Source organism: Cucurbita pepo, chromosome 17 (assembly GCF_057944985.1).
Source record: "Cucurbita pepo subsp. pepo isolate OVF chromosome 17, ASM5794498v1, whole genome shotgun sequence".
NCBI classification, from domain to species: domain Eukaryota; kingdom Viridiplantae; phylum Streptophyta; class Magnoliopsida; order Cucurbitales; family Cucurbitaceae; genus Cucurbita; species Cucurbita pepo.
The window spans coordinates 4,265,842-4,286,479 of record NC_141814.1 but is presented as its reverse complement, the minus strand read 5'-3'; the positions used below and the strand labels follow the sequence as shown (position 1 = coordinate 4,286,479).

The following is a 20,638-nucleotide window of genomic DNA, read 5'->3' as shown; positions in this document are numbered from 1 at the left end:
AATTGAGTTATTGGATATAAATTTGAATAACTTTCATGACTATTTTATTTTTATTATTTTTTTATTATGTTAAATAGATTAATAATCTATTAATCACAACCCTCCATTCAATTTTCAAATTTCAATTTTCGCAAAAAAGGACAAGGGCTTCACTTCTAGATCTGTCCTCCTCTCCCTCTCTTCCCCCGATCTGCTTCTGGTGTGTCGTTTTCCCGTTCTTCTGTCTCCGCTCTGATCGGCGGTCGTCGTCCACCTTTCTCCGCTGATGGTCGTGACGGTGCAGCCTTCTTAACTTCTTTTTGTCCATTTTGAACGTCCATCAAGCTGAGGTAAGTTAATCTCGAATACTCTTCGTTTGGTCTGGTATTGAGGCTACTTGTGTGTCTTATTACAGTCATGTAGGTTAGCTAGCTCTATGTGTGAAGACTGTGATTTTTCTCTTGGTTGAGTGAATTCAGTTTTGTAAATGTAGTATGGTTAACGCACCATATTGCTTCCGAATCTGATATTTGAACCGTATTGGTTTTGCGACAGGTTGATTTTGCTTCAAAACTCTGGAGACGGTTTTTCTGCAACTTCTTTACAGTTTGAACATTTTGCGAGGGGGATCGTCTTCCAACTTGTAGAAAATGGAAAATTCAAAAATTCAAGAGGCATTTTCTCGGCATCTCTACACGTAATACACAATTTCTGTTGCCATTTGTATATTGTTAATTTTTCGTTTTTTTTTTTTTTTTTTTTTTTTTTTTTTTTTTTTTGTGCCAGATATTGGAGAAGCAGGTGCTTTCGGTGGCGAAGGCCGTGGAGGACAAGATTGATGACGATATTGCAGCGCTAGATCGTCTGGATCTTGACGATTTGGAGGCTTTGAGGGAGCGAAGATTGCAGCAGATGAAGAGGATGGCGGAGAAGCGTAGTCGATGGATCTCCCTTGGCCATGGCGAATACTCTGAGATTCCCGTCGAGAAGGACTTCTTCTCCGTAGTCAAGGCTAGTGATCGCGTGGTCTGCCACTTTTACCGTGAAAATTGGCCCTGCAAGGTTAGGTTCTGTTAGTCACTCATCGATTGATTCAGTGTGTTAATTGGATTTTTTTTTTTTACCTCTTAATTGTAAAAGTCGATGAATTTTCTAGCTTTTGGGAAATTGAACTTCATTCCAAGCACATGTAGGACTGTTTTGCATTCTTTTCGTTTATGCTATGTCTACCAGTTAGTGCAATGATCAAATATCCAGGGATATAAGAAATGGATTTATTTATGTAATGAGACTCAAATTTTAATGCCTCTGGTTTTTTGCAGCCCTTATTTAATTTGTGTTGTAATTATTAAAAAGGTTGAAGTCAATAGAAATAGGTGAATGATGACCAAACGATTAGCTCTTTCAAATGAAAATGCTCTGGTTGAGAAGAGGTTCTAGCTCTTGTTAGTATCGTGTCACTTGTAGTCTTTGTTCATGTGCATTTTCTCAATCATGAGGTTTTTTTCAACATACGAGCATTTTTTATCCTTCTCATGTGATCAATTCAGCCCATAGCTCTCAACTTAGTTGGAAATGATCCATGTTTAACCCCGAGGGTGTTGCCAGAGGACTCATCCTGTAGTTTCTGTTATTATTCCTTGACATATTTTTGCGTACACAATTTTCTTGGAAGATATTTAATATGAACCAAGACATCTCAATCATGCACTATGAACTTCAAGGAAGATTCTTGGATGGTTACAAATTTTAGGTGGGCGATAATCTAAAGTTATGGTGTTTATTTAATGTATTTTAAGACTTTTATTTACTTTAAGGTTACATTTACATAGTGGCTAATTATGGTCAGCCTCATGGAAGGTCAAGAGTTTTCATTTTGAGGTTATATAAAGCCATGTATGTTATATTTGTAAAGTAGACTTGGAAGATGTTGTAAAAATGACATTTTTGCTTTCCTTTGGCAAATGACTAAGTTTCTTTGCAATTCTATGTAGTTTAGATTGCATGTTTAGAATCATTCTAGCTTGACATGATTGATCTTGTGTGTGGAGTGATTCAAATCTCAAACAAGTGTTCTTGCCTTGAGATATTTGATCAACCACGTAATTCGAATCTTACTTTTCCTTGGATTGATTACTTGCCATTTGGGCTAAGTGTTCTTACCTTTCCTTTAGCTAATGGCTAAGTTTCTTTGCAATTCTATGTAATTTAGGTTGCATATTTAGAATCATTCAAGTTTGACATGATCGATCTTGCATGTGGAGTGATTCGAATCTCAAACAAGTGTTATTGCCTTGAGATATTCAATTAACATGGTAATTTGAATCTTACTTCCCTTACAGTGATTCATTATCATTTGGTATTAGAGCTTTTCCTTGGGTTCATTTTCCATGGCAAAATTATGTATATCTAAGTTGGACCATTAATTTAAGGCTGTTTACTTCGTTTTAAATTGTTAATTATCACTTGTAAGCCTGGGCATTTGAGAGAAATGATGCATGTTCATTTCGCAGGTTATGGACAAGCACTTGAATATCTTGGCAAAGCAACATATCGAGACTCGTTTCGTAAAGATCAATGCCGAGAAAAGTCCATTTCTGACTGAGAAGTTGAAGATCATTGTTCTTCCAACCCTTGCTCTTGTCAAAAATGCAAAAGTAGAAGACTATGTGGTATGTCTTCTATGGTAACACACCACTGATTACTGAATTATGTTTTGTGTCCTTTAACACTACTCATGTGAATCTATCAGGTGGGATTTGATGAGCTTGGTGGAACTGACGAATTCAGCACAGAGGAATTGGAAGAGAGGTTGGCGAAAAGTCAAGTCATCTTCTATGAAGGTGAATCGTCCATAAATGCATCAAAATCTAGTGCACAAACCAGGAGGAGTGTGCGGCAAAGTGCCAGAGCAGACTCATCAGATTCGGAATAAATGAACATTCCAGTTGTGGGAGGGTTACCGGGTATGCATATGCACTTGTTCTCGATAAAATTTTGAGTGACCTTATTATGTTGTTCATATCGCCCCTTGAATGGCAGAAGTGTGGCATGTTTGCTTGCTTTGATGCAATGGTTGCACTATTTTTAGTTCATGATATCTGTTAAGTTCTTGCAGTTGCTGTTTACTAGAAAATTTGAAGTTATTGGTTTATAAACATGAAATCATCTTGCATACCGAAACATGCGGGGAGTCTATTGGATCGAGCAGTTACATAATACTCCAAGGTCTAACTGCATATGTGTTAGTGTTTTTTTAAATCAACTGATGGTATAACATCATTCATAAGAAATAACCAAATACCATGCTTTTCTCCACATGAACTGATTGATTTGAAGCTTTATGCTTTTGGACTTGCCTTGCGTGCTCTGCTGGTGCGTGCTATATCATTAATGTAAAGCATGTTTTGAGTGCTTTTTAGTAACCTGTAACCATTGTTTGGGGCCCGATTCACGGTTGTTACTACTAACAGAGATCATATTTTATAAAAACGTTTCACGTTGTATATTATTTATTAAAATTTCGTGTATATTGAAAATGATAGGTTACAAAAATAAGCTAAAGAATCTACTGCAGAAAGTGACAGCATATATAAACTGGTGTGATAATATATGGTTCTGTGTATATTTTTGGAAATGGGTGTTAGGCCCTTTCATTAATTTCTACCATCTATCATCTTACCATCTCTCCTAAAATCATAACCAAACGATGGCTGTCGCTTTTAACACTCCTAAAACCATTAAAAGGGAAAAAATAGCTCGTTTTGGGTTTTAACTAACACTCCAAATCTAGGAAAACAATAATAAAAATAAAAATAAAAAGATACAGCATGTCAGAAGCTGATTGGTTGGTCCATGGCCACGTAGTATTCTCTGTCTTCATCCTCTCTATCTCCTCTCATAAAACCAGCAACATCTGCCTTTTTCTTTGGCCGGAGTTTTGGAGGGGCGATTATATATATTGTAGTAATGGATTTCTGGCCGGAGTTTCTTGCAACCAGTTGGGGTAAAGAATTTGTTGCCGGTGGATTTGGTGGCATTGCTGGTATAGTCTCCGGCTACCCACTTGATACTCTTCGAATCAGGCAACAGCGATCCATTTCTGGTTCTGCTTTCAAAATCTTTCGTGATATTATTGCAAACCATGGCCCTGCTGGTCTTTACAGAGGCATGGCTGCTCCCTTGGCCTCTGTCACTTTCCAGGTCAGTCTTATGATCTTATCTTCCATGGCTGTTTATGTTCTCAAAGTTCCTTTAATGGTGGATTGAGATTCAATGGCAGATACTGATTAATGTTTTTGCATTTACAGAACGCTGCTGTGTTTCAAATCTATGCCGTTCTTTCTCGGGCATTCAACTTCTCCCAATCCAACGGTGACCCTCCGAGCTATAAGGCTGTGGCTTTTGGAGGATTTGTCACTGGAGCTCTTCAGAGCTTCATCCTGTCGCCGGTGGAGCTGGTGAAAATCCGCCTGCAATTGCGAAGTTCTTCTTCTAACAAAGGCCCTGTGAGCGTAGCCAAACGCATCGGCAAAACAGAAGGATTGAGAGGGATTTACAGAGGACTTACCATAACCATGCTCAGAGATGCACCGGCACATGGCATCTATTTCTGGACATATGAGTTCATGAGAGAGCAGTTTCATCCTGGCTGCCGGAAGACCGGCCAAGAGAGTGTCAGCACAATGCTGTTCGCCGGAGGGCTCGCCGGAGTAGGCAGCTGGGTTGTCTGTTATCCCTTAGATGTGTTGAAGACAAGAATTCAGGGTGAGACACAAAGCTCATCTGGAAAGTATAATGGAATTGTTGATTGTCTTGGCAAGAGTGTGAGAGAAGAGGGTTACAGAGTGCTGTGGCGAGGGCTGGGGACTGCGGTGGCTAGAGCATTTGTGGTTAATGGGTCCGTCTTTGCTGCATATGAGATTACTTTGAGGTGTTTGTTTAGCAATCAAGCTCTCTGAATTGCCCACATTTCCCACGGTCACTAAAATGAGAATGAATTCGTCTCTTTTTTACTTCTGATATTGTTAGTTTTAGAGTCAAATATCTTGGTCAATAGTTATAATAGTAAAATCATATATAGTAAATGATATTGTATAGAAAAAAATTGTGTCCGTTGTTGTGCAATTCTCTTCTCTGTTCTTCATGTTCGTATAGAAAAAAGTTATGTTCGCTGTTGTGCAATTCTCTTCTCTCCTGTTCTTCATGTTCATCCAAATTGAGTATGTTTGTTGTGCTCACTTAGAGGCATTATTTGAGATTCTATCAAATCATAAAAACAGAATTTAAAGATAAAAAATAAATGAGAAGGTGTAGTCAAAATATACCCAAAAAAGAAATATTCCCAAGCAAAAGTAACTTTTTGAATCACAAAAAATTCAATGAAACCATCATGTAAATGTAAAAAAGCAAATTTCATGAAAGGAATGGTTCTGTAATTTGATATTGAATGAAAATCATATCAATTTTCTAGACTTTGCACGATAATGAAGAAAATGTTCTAATTCGTAGCTATGTATTCTCAACGATTGGGGAAGAAGAGATTCAGAAAGCTATTGGATCTCTGGTTTGAATCTATCCATACTGTAAGAAGAGGAATCTATCAATGTGCAGAAGAAAACGACGATTTTACTCTGTTTTGAACGATTACTCTGTTCCATCTGATTCTCATATTGCCCCAACACCAAAACTAGCCTGCGCCAGAACGCTTGGATCGTTGTAGCCCTTCACTGCCTGAACGATTCCTCTCAATCGGTCGCAAGGTTTAGAGAACTGGAATATCTCCAATCCCACAAAGATTCCGTCACAACCTAACTGCATCATCAAAGCCGCATCGGCCGGAGTCGCAATTCCTCCGGCCGCATAATTGATCGCCGGTAACCTGCCAATTTCCTTAGTTTTCTTGACAATATCATAAGGCGCGGAGATCTTTTGCGAGAAAGCGAAAACCTCATCTTCATTCATGCTGTGTAAAAACCTAATATCAGCCATCACAGATCTCACATTACGCAACGTCTCCGTGATGTTGTTACCTGAAGAATACGCCGCCATATCTCCTTGAGTTTTTATCATTTTCGCGCCTTCCTTCACTCTCCGCAACGCCTCGCCCAGGCTTCGACATCCACAGACGAAGTACGACTCCTTAAACCTGTGCTTGTTGATGAAATGCTCCTGATCTACAGCGGAAGTTTCATCGCTCTCATCGAAATGCTTCACACCAACATTATCAAGAATCTGCGCTTCGACGAAATGCCCTACGCGGACCTTTACGATTACCGGAATCGAAACAACACGCTTAATTTCAATGAATAGTAATGGATCAGGCATTCGCATAATGCCTATGTGAATCGGCTCGGAGAGCAAAACACAACACGCGCCGGCTTCCTCTGCAATTTTTGCTTGCTCGACACTGCTAACTTGTACAATGACTCCGCGAAGAACTCGACTTGATTCACCCTTGAAGAAACACTGATCCACTTCGCTGCCGCGGCCGGCATAGGGCGAGATTGCATTTTCCTCCGCCATTTCCAAGAATTCAAGAAATTGCAAGAATTTAGTTCAAAGAAAGACACAGACAGAAAGAATGAATCAAGAGGACGAAGGAAGAAGATGGTGAGAGCGTTTGATTGGATTCCGCATAGTTTCTGTTTGTTAATCAGTTGGTAGTGACTGAGAAAGATGATGGGATATTTATAGCATGAGGTGGAAGGTATTGGATGATGAAAGTTCTACCTTGTCTAATTTAAAGAATAATCATGAGTTTATAATCAATTAATACTATCTCGATTCGTATGAGGTTTTTTGGAGAAGCTCAAACTAAAACTATGAGAGCAAATGCTCAATATCATACCATTGTAGAGTCGTCCTTCTGTTAGGTCCTATTGAGGATTGTTGGGAATGAGTTCCATATTGACTAAAGGAATACATCTCCATTAGTACGAGGCCTTTTGGGGAAGTCTTATGCTCAAAGTGGACAATATCATACCATTGTGGAGAGTCTGATTCCTAACATAGTATCATAATCATATAATCATGTCCTAAACTTAGCCATGACAATAGAATCCTCAAATATCAAACAAAGATTGTGAGCCTCGAAAGTGTAGTAAAAAAGTGACTGAAGTGTCGAACAAAGGGTGTACTTTGTTCGACGAATAAAGATTGTGAGCCTCGAAAGTGTAGTAAAAGAGTGACTAAAGTGTCAAACAAATTGTGTACTTTGTTCGAGGGCTCTAGAGAAAGGAGTCGAGTCTCAATTAAGGGGAGGCTGTTCGAGAGCTCTATAAGCCTCAGGGGAGGCTTATGGTGTACTTTGTTCGAGAGGAGGATAATCCCCCATTTAGGGCATGATCATGGGTTCATAATCTAATAAATACATCTCCATTGGTATGAGGTCTTTTGAGGAAGCACAAAGCAAAGCGATTAGAGCTTATGCACAAAGTGGACAATATCATACCATTGTGGAGAGTCGTGATTCCTAACGAATCCTCCCTCGTTTTCAACTCAGTTCAAGTGGATAATACCATACCATCGTGGAGAATCATGATTCTTAACAAGTGGTCCATAGTTTTCAACTCAGTTCAATGATAATTATTTTCTAAGACATTGTTTGATTAAAATTTTAAATAATAATAAAATAAATAAAATAAAAAACCAAGTGCTAAAAAAAAATATACAGAGAGAGATTAGGTCTAAAATAAAATAAACAAATTAAAATATATGATTTGAAGTATTTTTTTAAATAAAAAAAAAAACCAGGTGCTTAAAAAAATTAAAGAAACAAAATGAAACGCATGTGATCCAATGGCTGCGTTTGAAGGATCGACACGTGGCAATCTTACACGAGCCTGGGACCCACATAATTTGAACGAGAAGGCGAGCGCGGAATGATAAGCTTTTAAACTTAAAAACTTACCGGGCCCCACCACGTGGCATTTAAACTATTGGCCAAATTTCAAAATCCCCAACGTATCCCGTAAAAACGCTGCCGTTTTATTCTTCACCACCGTCACCACCGTCCTCCTCCGCACTCTGACCGCCACTCAACGTCTCTACATCGCCCACGTGCACCGTCCTCACACACCTGGCGCGTGTCTTTCTCTTCGAAATATTAAAGGCCACTCCCTTTGTCTGTCTTTCGCTATACTCAACCTCTCTCAAAACTTCAACCATCTGCGCTGCTCATACCCACATTCTCTTACTCTTTTTACTTCTTTAAGTAAGCTTCCGATTCTGCGATTTGGGATTGTGGATTGTGGATTGTGGATTGGCTCTGATTTAAGCAGCTGACTTGAATCGGATCCTAAATTTGTAATCGGTGTTTGATTCTGGGTGAAGTTTTGTTTTCGGATCAGGTCTTGAGAGATGAACGGAATGGGGAGGCAAGGCCAGAGATCTGGTGCAGCTGTGAGGAATCACCACCGGCAGTTCTCAGATGAATACTTTGACGCCTCGTCCAATGGAAGATGGCTTCAAACTGCTGGTCTTCAGTCTCTCTATTCCAATACTTCTGCTCCTCAGGTTTAAATTTCTGCTTTCTCTGAAGAGCTCGTGCTTGTTTTTGAGTTCAATCGAGTAGCTGTGTGAAAATGGATTGCATTAGTTTAGTTTCTTTTTCTATGTTTGTGTTTTCTGTTGGATCCCATTTCGAGTAAGAATTTGAAGTTTGTAAGTAATGCATCGCCTTGGATTTTGATTGCTTTTGGCAATCCGATAAAACTGAAATCATTTTACCTAGGACCTGCAATGATTTCTTTCTTACCTTTGTCTGTTGTTTGGTAGATGTGGGGTTGTGTTTTGTATGGTGCTGTTGGTTTATTTTACCGACTTTGGTTGAAATGAAAGCAGGACTACGGCTTTTCTGTGGGTGGGGGAGGGCAAGGTTCGGGAATGTATAGAAATGCACAGAGAAGCTTTGGTGGGATGAATGAGTATTACATGGAGCCATCAACTCCTCCAGAAAATTCACGGCCATCAAGCCAACGCAAAAGTCGCGAGGATTCGCCGAGTGATTTCAGTCCCGGGCTCTTAGATCTGCATTCCTTTGATACTGAATTGTTGCCTGAGGTGGGATTAAACTCATTTCCACATTTCTTATCACTCTTTTGAATCTGCGATTCTTTGTTTTTTTTTTTTTCAAGAAATTTAGGATTACGATGGGCGATGTGCTTGGATTGCCTGTTGAATTCTCATGAAATAACTTGAGGATCCATGAGTTTATGGATTGCTATGTTAGGCCTGCGGATCCTAAACTCTAAATGATGGTTACTGATGTTTGTCTGTTCACACGATTCTCTGCATCTGTAGCATCAGACTTGAAAGCTACCGTTCCTTTGAATCTGATATTGAGTTATTGACCATATTGAATATAATTTATCTGTATTCCGAGTTTAGTTCTATGCAATTAGAGATTCCTAAGAGATGGTAGATAGAAACTTCTAAACAACATATGATTTGTGTCTTTTAGAGCTGAGCTAAAGTTATCTGATATATTTTGTTGAGAGGTTTGTGATGTCTCATGGTGTGTTTGTTCTTGCAGGATAGAGGCTTTGACGAATCTGAACTCTATATTTCGAACAACATCCAAATGAGTAGACCTCAGGATTTGACAGAGAACAATCTCTTGAAAAGTGTGGCTGCTGCAGACAAAGAGAGAGCAAACTCTGTTGCAAAGATCAAAGTTGTTGTAAGTATTCTTCTGGATCCGCATTTGTATATGGGTGTGTTTGTATGACAATTTCAGTAAATTGTTTTTAGCAGTTTGATTTGGTGACAGATCCTTTTTAATCCCTACATCTGTTTATTAGCTTGTTGATGTTCGTGTTCGTGTTCGTTGCAGGTGCGTAAAAGGCCTCTGAATAAAAAGGAGTTGGCAAAGAATGAGGAAGACATTGTTGAAACGACTGCTAATTATTTAACAGTTCATGAGACCAAACTCAAGGCAAGTTTCAGTTCCTAAATACTGCTTTTGTAAAGCTTCTGAATTGTAATGTCGTAATCGTTTCCCTTCTCCATGTTTGGCTAAGCAGGTCGACCTTACTGAATATGTGGAGAAGCATGAATTTGTTTTTGATGCAGTGCTGAACGAGGAGGTTTCAAATGATGAAGTGAGTGTATTACAAATGATGAAGTGATTATATACTTAGTTCAACACAAGTTCTTAGCATGTTTTTGGGATGTAGGTTTACAGGGAGACGGTGGAGCCAATTGTACCTATAATATTTCAACGAACAAAGGCAACCTGCTTCGCATATGGACAAACAGGTGATTTGCTGTTAGTTGGCCCTTGATGCTCTTGCTGGCTTGCATTGTCAAGTAATCTTAGTTGGTTTTTGTAACACCCCGAGCCCACTACTAGCAGATATTGTCTTCTATGGTCTTTCCCTTTCGAGTTTTCCCTCAAGGTTTTTAAAACGTGTCTGCTAGGAAGAGGTTTTCACACTCTTATAAACAATGTTTCGTTCTCCTTCCCAACCGACGTGGGGATCTCACTGCTTTATATTATAATAGAAATTTCTGTGTTCTTTTAGATGCCATCAAACTTGAGTTTTTGATGTCTTGCCGTTCTGCTAGCTTTAAAGTGCTGTCATGTTCTTCATCTTTAGAACTTTCTACTGTACAGGTAGTGGCAAGACTTATACCATGAAACCGCTGCCTCTGAAAGCGTCCAAGGACATTTTGAGATTGATGCACCATACATACAGGAACCAGGGATTCCACTTGTTTGTGAGCTTCTTTGAAATATATGGAGGAAAGCTTTATGATCTTCTCAATGATAGAAAGTAAGCTGTATGATCTTCTCAAGAACATTTTGAGAAGCTTAATGATCTTCTCAGTTGCTAAGCTTGTTTAGAAGCTAAAGCTTTTATTCTACAGAAAACTTTGCATGAGAGAGGATGGTAAACAACAAGTGTGCATTGTGGGTTTGCAAGAGTATAAAGTATCTGATGTGGAGACCATTGGGGAGCTCATTGAAAAAGGAAATGCCACGAGAAGTACTGGAACAACTGGTGCAAATGAAGAATCCTCTCGTTCTCATGCCATACTCCAGCTTGCTGTCAAGAATTCAGTCAGTGGCAAAGAATCAAAGCCGCCTCGCTTGGTCGGAAAACTTTCTTTTATAGATCTTGCTGGAAGTGAACGTGGTGCAGACACCACCGACAATGACAAACAGACAAGGTTTAGTAATTCCTCAATCTTCGTACTTCTGACACAATTACTTCCTTGATCTATTTTATACTTTAACATAAGTTGTGGCCATGCATGCTTCTCCTTAAAAGGGAAGCTAGCTAGACCAACCTAGTGCGAGTTGTACGTAGTCTTGGTCTCGAGTCGAGCTGGGGCGTCATTTCATTCTCGTAATGGGAGTGAGTGCACCACTGGGGTTGGTTTGGGTTTTTTGTTTGATAGCTTTAGGATTGACCAAGCCTACAAAACCTATCCAAACAGAATAGAGCGTCTATTTTTCGGTTCACATGGAAATCTGAAAGTAAGAAGTGAAGTATAGAGTTCATACATTATCTTGTTCGCTAGAATCCTGTACCAGTTGATTTCATTTCATGTATGGTATCGTTTCCTGCCTGTTCAAATAAACTTTTCATAAAAATAATGCAGAATAGAAGGTGCTGAAATCAACAAAAGCTTACTTGCTTTAAAGGAATGCATACGAGCTCTTGACAATGACCAGGGCCACATTCCTTTTAGAGGCAGTAAACTAACAGAAGTTCTAAGGGACTCATTTGTTGGCAATTCACGTACTGTCATGATATCTTGTATATCACCCAGCTCTGGATCATGTGAACACACTCTCAATACCTTACGATATGCAGACAGGTAACCAATAATTCTTGTTAGGAAACTAAATTCTTGATGCATTTTTATTACTATAGACTTGTTCTTTAGATGCTTATTCTGATAGATAAGTGCCCTCCAGGGTGAAGAGCCTTTCAAAAGGAAATATTGTTAAGAAGGACACATTTTCTTCCACTTTAAACCTTAAGGAATCAACCACTGGACCCTTAACCTCAGCATTACCTTCTGGAACTATGTTCGAGAACGAACCTGCATGGGTCGGACAAAACGAAAGAGACGAGCTCGATGTATCAGAGGAGATTTTTGATCAAAGAAAGCCTTCTTGGAAGAAAAATGGGAAGCTTGAGCCATATAGAACATCTGTTGCGGTTGAAAATGTACACAACAAATACAATAACCAGCCGAAATGGAAGGACATGCCAAAGGCTGAGTCTCATAACTCAAATTCAGACGATGATTTGAATGAACTTCTGCAGGTAAAACCCAATAAACTTATCTCCTTTATTTCTCCAACATTTATGCATTTTCTCTTCTGTCTCAGGACGAGGAAAATTTTATAAACGCTCACAGGAGACAAGTCGAGGAAACAATGAATATTGTTAGGATGGTATGTAACTGGGCTGGTTGGCTGTGTATTTTCTTGCTTTCATTATGAGTAGATGTAGTAGAGTTAGACGGTTGTTCGTCGAGCTATGAACTTAGCGGAACGAGGAAATCATTAAGCATGTTGACTCATATGGTTTGTGATTTGGCAGGAAATGAACCTTTTAGTGGAGGCAGACCAACCGGGGAATCATCTGGATGGATATGTATCTAGATTGAATTCAATTCTATCCCAAAAGGCTGCAGCAATCTACCAACTACAGAATCATTTGGTTCATTTCCAGAAACGTTTGAAAGAACACAATGTACTTATACCTTCATCTGAGTGATGAACTTGTGCAGAATTTCAGATGCTAGTTAGATCTAGCTCGGAGACCGACATGGGGATGTTTTGTTTACTTTTACTAATGATTTTGATGGAAGCATTCTTGGAAACTTTGATATCCAATTGAGGTGTTGGTGTAGTAATTTCCATTACATAAAGATTGGAGTGCTTTTATACCTGTCTAGTTTCCCTCACAGGATACAATATTGTAAAATTGGTTACCTTATAAGAAATTTGCAATATTTTGCTTTACCAGATTTCTTTGTATCAGTATTTGATGTGATCAAAATCAAGCAGCCACTGTTTTCATATACCACAGATTGAAAGTTTTTCGAAATTTGTTGGATGCTCCGATGATATTTGCAATTGTGTAACAAATTAGTTTATATTGTTAAGATTTAAAAGAATATTTTATCAATAATTTGACAAAAACCCAAGTGGTCGACAAACTAGAAAGATCGAAGTCTTAATTTTTTTTAAACACAAAAACTAATTCCAACTAATTCCTTGGGTAGTATAGTTTGTGTAATCGCTCAGGTCTACCATTAACCAATATTGTTTGTTTTGACTGCTCAACCAATATTGTTTGTTTTGACTGCTCAACCAATATTGTTTGATATTGTTTGTTTTGGCTGCTCAAGTCTTGTTTTTTGTTTTGGCTGCTCAAGTGCATCATTAGCCGATATTGTTTATTTTGGCTCTTATGTATCCGATAGGGAGATGTAGGAATGTTTCTTCCCCTCTCCAAGCGATGTGATATCTCACAATCCACCCCCTTTGAGGGCCTAGCATTCTTGCTCGCACACCGCCCATGTCTAACTCTGATACCATTTGAACCGCTCAAGCCCACTGCTAGCAGATGTTGTTTGCTTTGGCCCGTTACGTATCGCCGCCAGCCTCACGGTTTTAAAAGGCGTATGCTAGGAAGAAGTTTCCACACCCTTATGAGGAATGTTTTGTTCCCCTCTCCAATCGAGGTGAGATCTCACAATATAGGGGACCCAGCGTTCTCGTTGGCACACCCTTCGTGTCTAGCTCTAATACCATTTGTAACCACTCAAACCCACCGCTAGCAAATATTATCCGTTTTAGTCTGTTACGTATCGCCACGTTTTGGCCCGATACGTATCGTCTTTAGCTCACAATTTTAAAACGTATTCAGAGAAGTTTTTGCACCCTTATTTTTGTCCAACTAACGTGCGATCTCACCATTGACATTTAATTTTTTAATATATATTTTATGATAGAAACTAAATTGTCATATAGGATAAAATTGAGAAAATTGTAAGTTGAATCAAAACTGTCTTTTTTCTTGAACTTTTAGTGCCAATAATCCAAATCTTCATCGAGTATTATTGACAAATAATTGAAAAACAGAAACATATACTCATGTTTGAGCATGTCCTTCCCTCTTTGGAACAGGTTTAGTATGCAGCATAACCTATTGTCTTGCCAAATCAATCAAGTTTAAGATTCTTCCTCACAACACTTGCATTACCAAACAAAAAGAAAAAAAAACGCATCAAATCAAGTAATCATAAAGGCCTAATTCTCAGACCCAAATGCAGTAACAAAGTTCAAACTTTTATTGATAACTTTTTACAGAGCTGAACAAAAACAGGCAATGAATCAGTATAACCACACAAAGGACATTCTCACCATAGGTGAATAAAAATATAGAAAAACAATCAAACCAAATTTCCAAAAAGAAAGGAACGAAAAATAGTTAAAAGATATAGCTCACTGATATGAATATCTATAACCTCCTCTTTGAGCTGTTCATACTCTTAGTAGAAGCCTCAGGAACAGAGAATTCAGAGTGTATGTCCATGAAAAACCTGTCCACAATTTCAAGATAAACAGGACTTCTTAAGCGAGAGTAGTAATGAATTGCTTCTTCAATATCCAACTCTTGTTCCATATCTCCTCTATCCAACATCTCCAATTCCTTCATTTTTTGTACTAATCCATCACTTCTCCTACTACAGCTTTTAACATCACCTTTTCTGAAATGGGTATTTCCTTGTTTCTTCTTCTCTTTCACAGCCTTCTCTTGTCTGATCCTTGGAAGGCCTTGTTCTTCTTGTTCCTTCATGTTTTCCTTGGATGTTCTCACACTGCCTCTGTCAATGCTTCTCTTTGCTGCTTTATGCAGTGTGGACTGCCACTCATCATAAAAATCAATGTAGATTCTCTCTGTTGGATGGGTATGCTGTGGCTGTGGGTTTCCTTTGCTGCATGGAAAGAGGAGGAAGGAAGTGGGTTTCTGCAGCTTTTGAAACCCTTTGAAGAATAAATGCTTGAAGTTTTCAAGAGTTTTGTGGATGGTTTCTTTTAGCAGCATTTGGATGTTTGCAGTGTAGTACAACAATCACAGGGCTTTGTTAACTCTCAATATGTTCACTAAATATTTCAGCAACACAGAGAAGAAAGATGGAGACAAATCATGTTTCACGCAGTTATACCTAAAGACAAAGCCAGAGCAAGTGGAAGCTCCAAGTCTTGCCTTTAAGGACTATTCTCTCTTTCTAAAAGTAGAAAATCTTAACCGCTTGAACTTTGATAATAGATAGCACGGAATCCCATGAGCTCTTGAATACTTGGGTTTGACTACCTGTTGTGTAAAGAGCTAGGCATTAACTAAGATGCAAAGCTAAAGATGGTGGGTTTCTGAAAGTGTAATGGCATTAAATCGACTATTCAGGCATGTACCTAATTGTTGTAAAGGCAATCCCCGACCCATTAAGGACCCATTTGGCAAATGGTCCCAGCAAAAGATTAAAGAGAGATGTCCCAATGGAACAAAAGTTCATACTATTCTGGTTTTAATCATGTTACAGAAAGGCTTATTCAAATTAGCACAGTCAATTCACCATGATCATCAAAGTTTGAATGGTAGGGAGGACAATCAATACAGTAATTGAGAGAATTTTAAATTTTAAAGAGAGAAAAAATGAGACAAGAATAATTCAAGCGTGGAAAATGGCTACCAATCAAGAACATACCAATATGAACATAGCAAAGGTATAGCTCTGAATCCCGCCTCTGTTGTTGAATAGTTTCAAGCAATGAAAAATACTGTTTGTGTAGGCCCGTGCTGTGGATTCAGGTCCATTTTACTGAGTAGGATCGGCAGATTTTTGTTGAAACTATGGGCGCTGAGAGTTTTAGCTTTAGCTTTGAACAACTCGAACACATTCTGCATTAAATTTCATTCAATGCAGTTGAAAAATCATGTTCATACTTGTGTGAGGGCCTTTGGTCCCCAAGAAGCAAAGAGATTGGCACTACCATTCTTCTCAATAGTTGATAGGATAAGGTGCCTCACTGATATTTTAGAGCAAAGTCATTTTCCGAGTAAAAGTGTAATAGCTCAAGCCCACCGCTAGTAGATATTATTTTTTTTGGACTTTTCTTTCCGGGCTTCTCCTCAAAGTTTTTTAAACGCTTCCGTTAGGGAGAGGTTTCTATATCATTATAAAAAATGTTTCGTTCTCCTCCCTAACCAACGTGGGATCTCACAAAAAGCAACTCAACTCAATTCAACCCCTAAACCAATCTTGTCATTGTCTTAACTTGTTTAAGAAAAAATCTTAGATCGGCTAGACTTAGAAATTATTAACTTGACAACTTACAACCACAGGCACTACTTGAATGACCCGTAGGAACCTGGGTTTTCTTTTGTTAGAGAAACCATCAACCACATCACAGACATTATTTGGCAAAGAGTTAAAAAACACATTTAGTCCTAAAAAGATGACAATTTAGTACTTAAACTTTTCTTTTTGAATGGTACGGAAACTAAATTATTGCAAAATTTGAAGACTAAATAGTTACTTTTTCTTTAGTTGTTGTCTAGTTGGTTACCTGGAAAAAGAATCGGTAATCATGAGCTTTTGAATAACCAAACTGTTGCTTGATATGACAGCAAGATTTGGCAAAAGTTGCAGGCCAAATCATGATAATCTATTCAGTAAAAGAAAACAAATCAGTATGGTACTCATTCAAATTGAAGATGTAGCATAGCATACAATAGGTGGCAGTACATCAGCAGTGAAATACATAAGGCAATGCTAGATCTTATTACTCAATACCGACACAGCAAGACTCCCAAAATAATGTGTATAGATCCAATGTGCTAAACATCTTCGTTATTAGTACACGAACCGTAACGGTTCAAGCCAACCGCTAGCAGATATTGTCCTCTTTGGACTTTTCCTTCAGGGCTTTCTTTCATGGTTTAAACGCGTTAAATAGAAAGAGGTTTCAACACCTTTATAAGAAATGTTTCGTTCCCCTCTCCAACCAATGTGGGATCTCACAATCCACCTCCTTGGGGTCCCAGCGTCCTCACTGACACTGCCCGATGTTTGGTTCTGATACCATTTGTAACGGCCCAAGCCTACCGCTAGTAGATATTGTCCATTTTCAGCTTTCCCTTCTGGGCTTCCTCTCAATGATTTAAAACACGCTACTAAGGAGAGGTTTTCGCACCCTTATAAGGAATAGTTCGTTCCCCTCTCTGACCAATGTGGAATCTCAAACAAACAAATGGAACAAAGCCACCCACCACTAACATCTGTTGGGAACAAATATAAATAGGGACCAGAAGTGCATTTTTGGTCCCATAAGAAAGATACCAATATGTACTTCTATAAGTTAGCTTATTTCACAGATCCTACAAATTCAATCACGAATCTCAGTTACAGCTCATTTGACCTTTCCTACTGGGACCAATTGCTATAATCTAAATTACCGCTCAAAATAAGACAACGTTGAAGAAAGGGCGTTTTGTGCCTTTCTGGAAGTTTGTAGGGAATATGTATCGGTTCCCAATAATGACAGATTCAACATAAATTTCTATTACTTGTTCACCGTCCAATCTTTCTATTGAGTTTAAGAAACTGATGTAACCTTTGATGGATTTCACCATAATTCTCAGTTGAAGAAATGGGACAGTCTTTAATCCACTTTGAGAACTTGTCAGTTCGGTGTGAAAAACTTCTTTTTGAGGAATCAGATGCGTAATGAACATCGACCGATAAAATTGCTGCATAATCATTGATAAGTCGAATAGCTCTACCTGTAATAAAGGCAACGAAAATGGGTGTTAGATTGAGACAAAATGAAAAAGCAATGGCTTGAAAGTAGAGAACGCTTCATTATCACCAGAAATCTTACAAAATTAGGGCGGACTATTGATTCAGTGCGCGAGGATTATTCATACAGAGCCTGATCACGATCTCACACCGAAGCGAGATTTTGATTCGCATTGTTAGTACATGGGGCCAAGGTTCGAACATAATCACGTCAACTAAATGAACCAATGCGAATACTATTTTTATTGGTAGGATATATTTTGAAAAAATAAAAATTTATTTAATGAAAACTTATGCTCAAAGTTGATACTATTAGGGAGGTTCGTGATTCTTAATATGGTATCAGAGTCATGCCCTTAACTTAGTTATGTCAATAGAATCCTCAAAGTCAAATAAAGAAGTTGCGAGCTTAGGAGGTGTAATCAAAAGTGACTCAAGTATCAAATAAAATGTGTACTTTATTTGAGGGCTCCAGAGGAAGGAATCGAGCCTTGATTAAGAGGAGGCTGTCTGAGAGCTCCATAGGCCTCGGGGAAGGCTCTATGGTGTACGTAGTTCGAGGGTTGGATTGTTGATGATTATTTAAATGAGTATTTCCACCCGACTAATTAAGAGGAAAATGGTATCTTCATTAGTATGAGGCATTTTGGAGAAACCAAAAGCAAAATCACGAGAGCTTATGCTCCAAGTAGACAATGTCATACCACTGTACAGGTTCCTAATTTCTAACATAGTATTAGAGTCATGTCCTTAACTTAGTTATGTTAATAGAATCTTTAAGGTCGAACAAATAAGTTATGAGCCTTGAAGGTATGGTCAAAAGTGACTCAAGTGCTGAACAAAGAGTGTACTTTGTTCGAGAACTCCAAAGAAAAGAGTCGAGCCTCGAGTTAAGGGAAGGCTCTATGGTGTAGTTTGTTTGAATATTTTAATACTAAAACAAAATAAATATATAGAAAAAAATACTTATTTTATTATTAGTCCTACAAATATAGGTATGGAAGGAAAAAAATCCATATTAAAAAACTATAAAGGCAACTTATTTTATTATTATTATTATCAAAAAAAATGAGCCTAATATAATAATTCGTTTATTTTTAACCGAGTTATACAAAATGGACTAAATCTGACAATGGGCCGAACGCCTTAAAATTAATTGGGCTGGAAACTTTCAAGCTTCCGATATTGGGCTGGCCCAATAGCTTACCCAAGGTCGTGGAGTCAAAGATTGGGCCGGCCCATCATAATGTCAAGCTCAAACCCTAAACGCTGTCATTCGGTCATATAAAACAGCCATTTTCTCTTCTGGAAGCTGCAGATAGAACTTTTCCACCCTAGGGTTTCTTCGTCCTGCATCAATGGTACATCACTTTCTTCTCTGTTTCGATTTATGCTTCTGTGCAGTTGGATTCGTCGTTTTATTCTTGCTCGATTAATCTACAGGGTAAGGGTACGGGAAGTTTTGGTAAGAGGAGGAACAAGACCCATACTCTCTGTGTGCGGTGCGGCCGCCGCAGCTTCCATCTCCAGAAGAGTCGGTGTTCAGCATGTGCTTTCCCTGCTGCACGCAAGCGAAAGTGTAAGCACACTCGATGTTTCGCCTTTTTCGTCACTGTTCACTTTCTATAATTCGGTTTAAATCGACTATTTTGGCGTTTGTTTATTTTGATTCAATGTAATGCTGCCTTGAGTAACCATTGATGTGTATGGTAGTTAGTTGCTAGTGTTATGTATTAAGCCTGATAAGATGGTTGAGTCTGCGAATGTGTGAATGAGGTTCATTTGTTCGCTGGAGTAACGTGAAGTGATCATATTGATTTTGGTTTTCCGTGGAGATTGAATTAATCTTGATTCATCTCGTTGGCGTTGGGATTGTTTAGATAACTGGAGTGTGAAGGCCATTAGGAGAAAGACAACCGGAACTGGAAGGATGAGGTACATGCGCCATGTTCCGCGTAGATTCAAGAGCGGCTTCAGAGAGGGTATGATATTGTATTTGTAATTCATTCAATTTTTTCGCACCATTTACTGGATTTACGTACTGGGTTTCAGAATTACCTGGGTTTTCATGCCTTGAAATTGCTTTGTGTTTGTCATTAGGTACTGAAGCTGCACCCAGGAACAAAGGAGCTGCAGCATCAGCATAAGGTTTTGGAAGGAGTTCAACTTAATTTCAGTTCCCAACTATAGCTTTCAGTAGGGTGGCTTTACTCGTCTGAGAATCATTTCATATAATTTTGTTTTCTAGTTTTGCCTTTTCATGATTTAGTTGAACGCGGTTTCTTTAATATTTAATGTTTTGAAATTTGGACAAATGATGAATCAGATTATGCGTACTCTGGTACTTGTTTTTGTGCTAATTTTAGTGTGTTCTTATTCTTCCCCATCCTTCCAAGATTATTTTCAGCAAGTGTTGGAGGATCTATGTCGAATCACTAGATTGAATTAGTTCATTTCGAAATTGTTTAAATCTTGCCTAGGAGTGGTTTGTTTTGGTTACCCATCCCCAGAAGCTTCCTATCTGAAATGATCAATTTTACGTAGTTGTACTATTGTATGATTAATAATGCAAGGTGAACTTGTTTGCTACATTTTATGAGCTCAAGTAACAATGGCAATTATCGTCGTGTTCATTCTGCTGTTGAACTTGTACTTGTCAGTGCTTGGAGTTGTTTTGAACATCAAGTTTTTTAACTTGTTAATGACTTTTGACCAATTACTAAATGTTTGGTTCTAGGTGAATCACTTGAAAGCAGTCCTAAAACATTGTCTTCACAGTTCTCCAATACATCAGTCTAGTCTAGCCAGTCTTGAATGGGTATTC

The 20,638-nt window shown here is 38.5% G+C and overlaps 6 protein-coding genes across 9 annotated transcripts; 4 read left to right on the top strand and 2 right to left on the bottom strand.

Annotated features, from left to right (window-relative positions):
• The first annotated feature begins 109 nt into the window (after positions 1 to 109).
• LOC111779003 (thioredoxin domain-containing protein 9 homolog) lies at positions 110 to 3,074 on the top strand. The gene is made up of 5 exons (XM_023659029.2): positions 110 to 329; positions 535 to 653; positions 766 to 1,041; positions 2,493 to 2,651; positions 2,732 to 3,074. The coding sequence occupies exons 2-5, from the start codon at positions 630 to 632 to the stop codon at positions 2,912 to 2,914; spliced, it is 642 nt and encodes a 213-aa protein (XP_023514797.1). The 5' UTR covers positions 110 to 329; positions 535 to 629; the 3' UTR covers positions 2,915 to 3,074.
• Positions 3,075 to 3,219: 145 nt separating this feature from the next.
• LOC111779002 (mitochondrial arginine transporter BAC2-like) lies at positions 3,220 to 5,163 on the top strand. Its single transcript, XM_023659028.2, has 2 exons — positions 3,220 to 4,182; positions 4,290 to 5,163. The coding sequence occupies exons 1-2, from the start codon at positions 3,949 to 3,951 to the stop codon at positions 4,938 to 4,940; spliced, it is 885 nt and encodes a 294-aa protein (XP_023514796.2). The 5' UTR covers positions 3,220 to 3,948; the 3' UTR covers positions 4,941 to 5,163.
• A 181-nt stretch (positions 5,164 to 5,344) lies between these two features.
• LOC111779186 (pyridoxal 5'-phosphate synthase-like subunit PDX1.2) lies at positions 5,345 to 6,690 on the bottom strand. The gene has a single exon (XM_023659276.2). It carries the CDS (start codon positions 6,502 to 6,504, stop codon positions 5,647 to 5,649), a length of 858 nt encoding a protein of 285 aa, XP_023515044.2. The 5' UTR covers positions 6,505 to 6,690; the 3' UTR covers positions 5,345 to 5,646.
• Positions 6,691 to 8,041: 1,351 nt separating this feature from the next.
• Positions 8,042 to 12,972, top strand: LOC111779152 (kinesin-like protein KIN-13B). Its single transcript, XM_023659229.2, has 13 exons — positions 8,042 to 8,194; positions 8,331 to 8,496; positions 8,824 to 9,042; positions 9,515 to 9,661; positions 9,815 to 9,916; positions 10,005 to 10,082; positions 10,158 to 10,239; positions 10,598 to 10,757; positions 10,852 to 11,154; positions 11,590 to 11,808; positions 11,909 to 12,263; positions 12,329 to 12,394; positions 12,543 to 12,972. Exons 2-13 carry the CDS (start codon positions 8,341 to 8,343, stop codon positions 12,717 to 12,719), a joined length of 2,064 nt encoding a protein of 687 aa, XP_023514997.2. The 5' UTR covers positions 8,042 to 8,194; positions 8,331 to 8,340; the 3' UTR covers positions 12,720 to 12,972.
• Positions 12,973 to 14,175: 1,203 nt separating this feature from the next.
• Positions 14,176 to 18,004, bottom strand: LOC111778316 (uncharacterized). Of its 4 annotated transcripts, XM_087118942.1 has the most exons (5): positions 17,897 to 18,004; positions 17,630 to 17,798; positions 16,583 to 16,681; positions 15,721 to 15,914; positions 14,176 to 15,329 (listed from the first exon to the last, which is right to left on the bottom strand). In XM_087118942.1, the coding sequence occupies exon 5, from the start codon at positions 15,057 to 15,059 to the stop codon at positions 14,472 to 14,474; it is 588 nt and encodes a 195-aa protein (XP_086975068.1). In that variant the 5' UTR covers positions 15,060 to 15,329; positions 15,721 to 15,914; positions 16,583 to 16,681; positions 17,630 to 17,798; positions 17,897 to 18,004; the 3' UTR covers positions 14,176 to 14,471. The 4 variants fall into 4 exon arrangements, 3 of the variants coding, with proteins under 3 accessions (XP_086975068.1, XP_086975067.1, XP_086975069.1); XM_087118941.1 differs by lacking the exon at positions 17,897 to 18,004 and having other exon boundaries at positions 17,630 to 17,890; XR_002812527.2 differs by lacking the exon at positions 17,897 to 18,004 and having other exon boundaries at positions 14,810 to 14,949; positions 17,630 to 17,890.
• A 1,039-nt stretch (positions 18,005 to 19,043) lies between these two features.
• Positions 19,044 to 20,174, top strand: LOC111778188 (large ribosomal subunit protein eL37x). Its single transcript, XM_023657875.2, has 4 exons — positions 19,044 to 19,175; positions 19,258 to 19,393; positions 19,695 to 19,796; positions 19,915 to 20,174. Exons 1-4 carry the CDS (start codon positions 19,173 to 19,175, stop codon positions 19,959 to 19,961), a joined length of 288 nt encoding a protein of 95 aa, XP_023513643.1. The 5' UTR covers positions 19,044 to 19,172; the 3' UTR covers positions 19,962 to 20,174.
• The last annotated feature ends 464 nt before the right edge of the window (positions 20,175 to 20,638 follow it).

Bases quoted from the DNA above. Each gene is read 5' to 3' on its own strand.
- LOC111779152 (XM_023659229.2), top strand. From the start codon at position 8,341: ATGAACGGAATGGGGAGGCAAGGCCAGAGATCTGGTGCAGCTGTGAGG. The intron at 9,662-9,814 runs GTAAGTATTCTT...TGTTCGTTGCAG, and splicing joins TTGCAAAGATCAAAGTTGTT to GTGCGTAAAAGGCCTCTGAA. The intron at 10,758-10,851 runs GTAAGCTGTATG...TTTATTCTACAG, and splicing joins GATCTTCTCAATGATAGAAA to AAAACTTTGCATGAGAGAGG.
- LOC111778316 (XM_087118942.1), bottom strand. From the start codon at position 15,059: ATGCTGCTAAAAGAAACCATCCACAAAACTCTTGAAAACTTCAAGCAT.
- LOC111779002 (XM_023659028.2), top strand. From the start codon at position 3,949: ATGGATTTCTGGCCGGAGTTTCTTGCAACCAGTTGGGGTAAAGAATTT. The intron at 4,183-4,289 runs GTCAGTCTTATG...TTGCATTTACAG, and splicing joins TGGCCTCTGTCACTTTCCAG to AACGCTGCTGTGTTTCAAAT.
- LOC111778188 (XM_023657875.2), top strand. The intron at 19,394-19,694 runs GTAAGCACACTC...GGGATTGTTTAG, and splicing joins TGCTGCACGCAAGCGAAAGT to ATAACTGGAGTGTGAAGGCC. The intron at 19,797-19,914 runs GTATGATATTGT...GTTTGTCATTAG, and splicing joins CAAGAGCGGCTTCAGAGAGG to GTACTGAAGCTGCACCCAGG.
- LOC111779186 (XM_023659276.2), bottom strand. From the start codon at position 6,504: ATGGCGGAGGAAAATGCAATCTCGCCCTATGCCGGCCGCGGCAGCGAA.
- LOC111779003 (XM_023659029.2), top strand. From the start codon at position 630: ATGGAAAATTCAAAAATTCAAGAG. The intron at 654-765 runs GCATTTTCTCGG...TTTTTGTGCCAG, and splicing joins AAAATTCAAAAATTCAAGAG to ATATTGGAGAAGCAGGTGCT. The intron at 1,042-2,492 runs GTTAGGTTCTGT...TTCATTTCGCAG, and splicing joins GTGAAAATTGGCCCTGCAAG to GTTATGGACAAGCACTTGAA.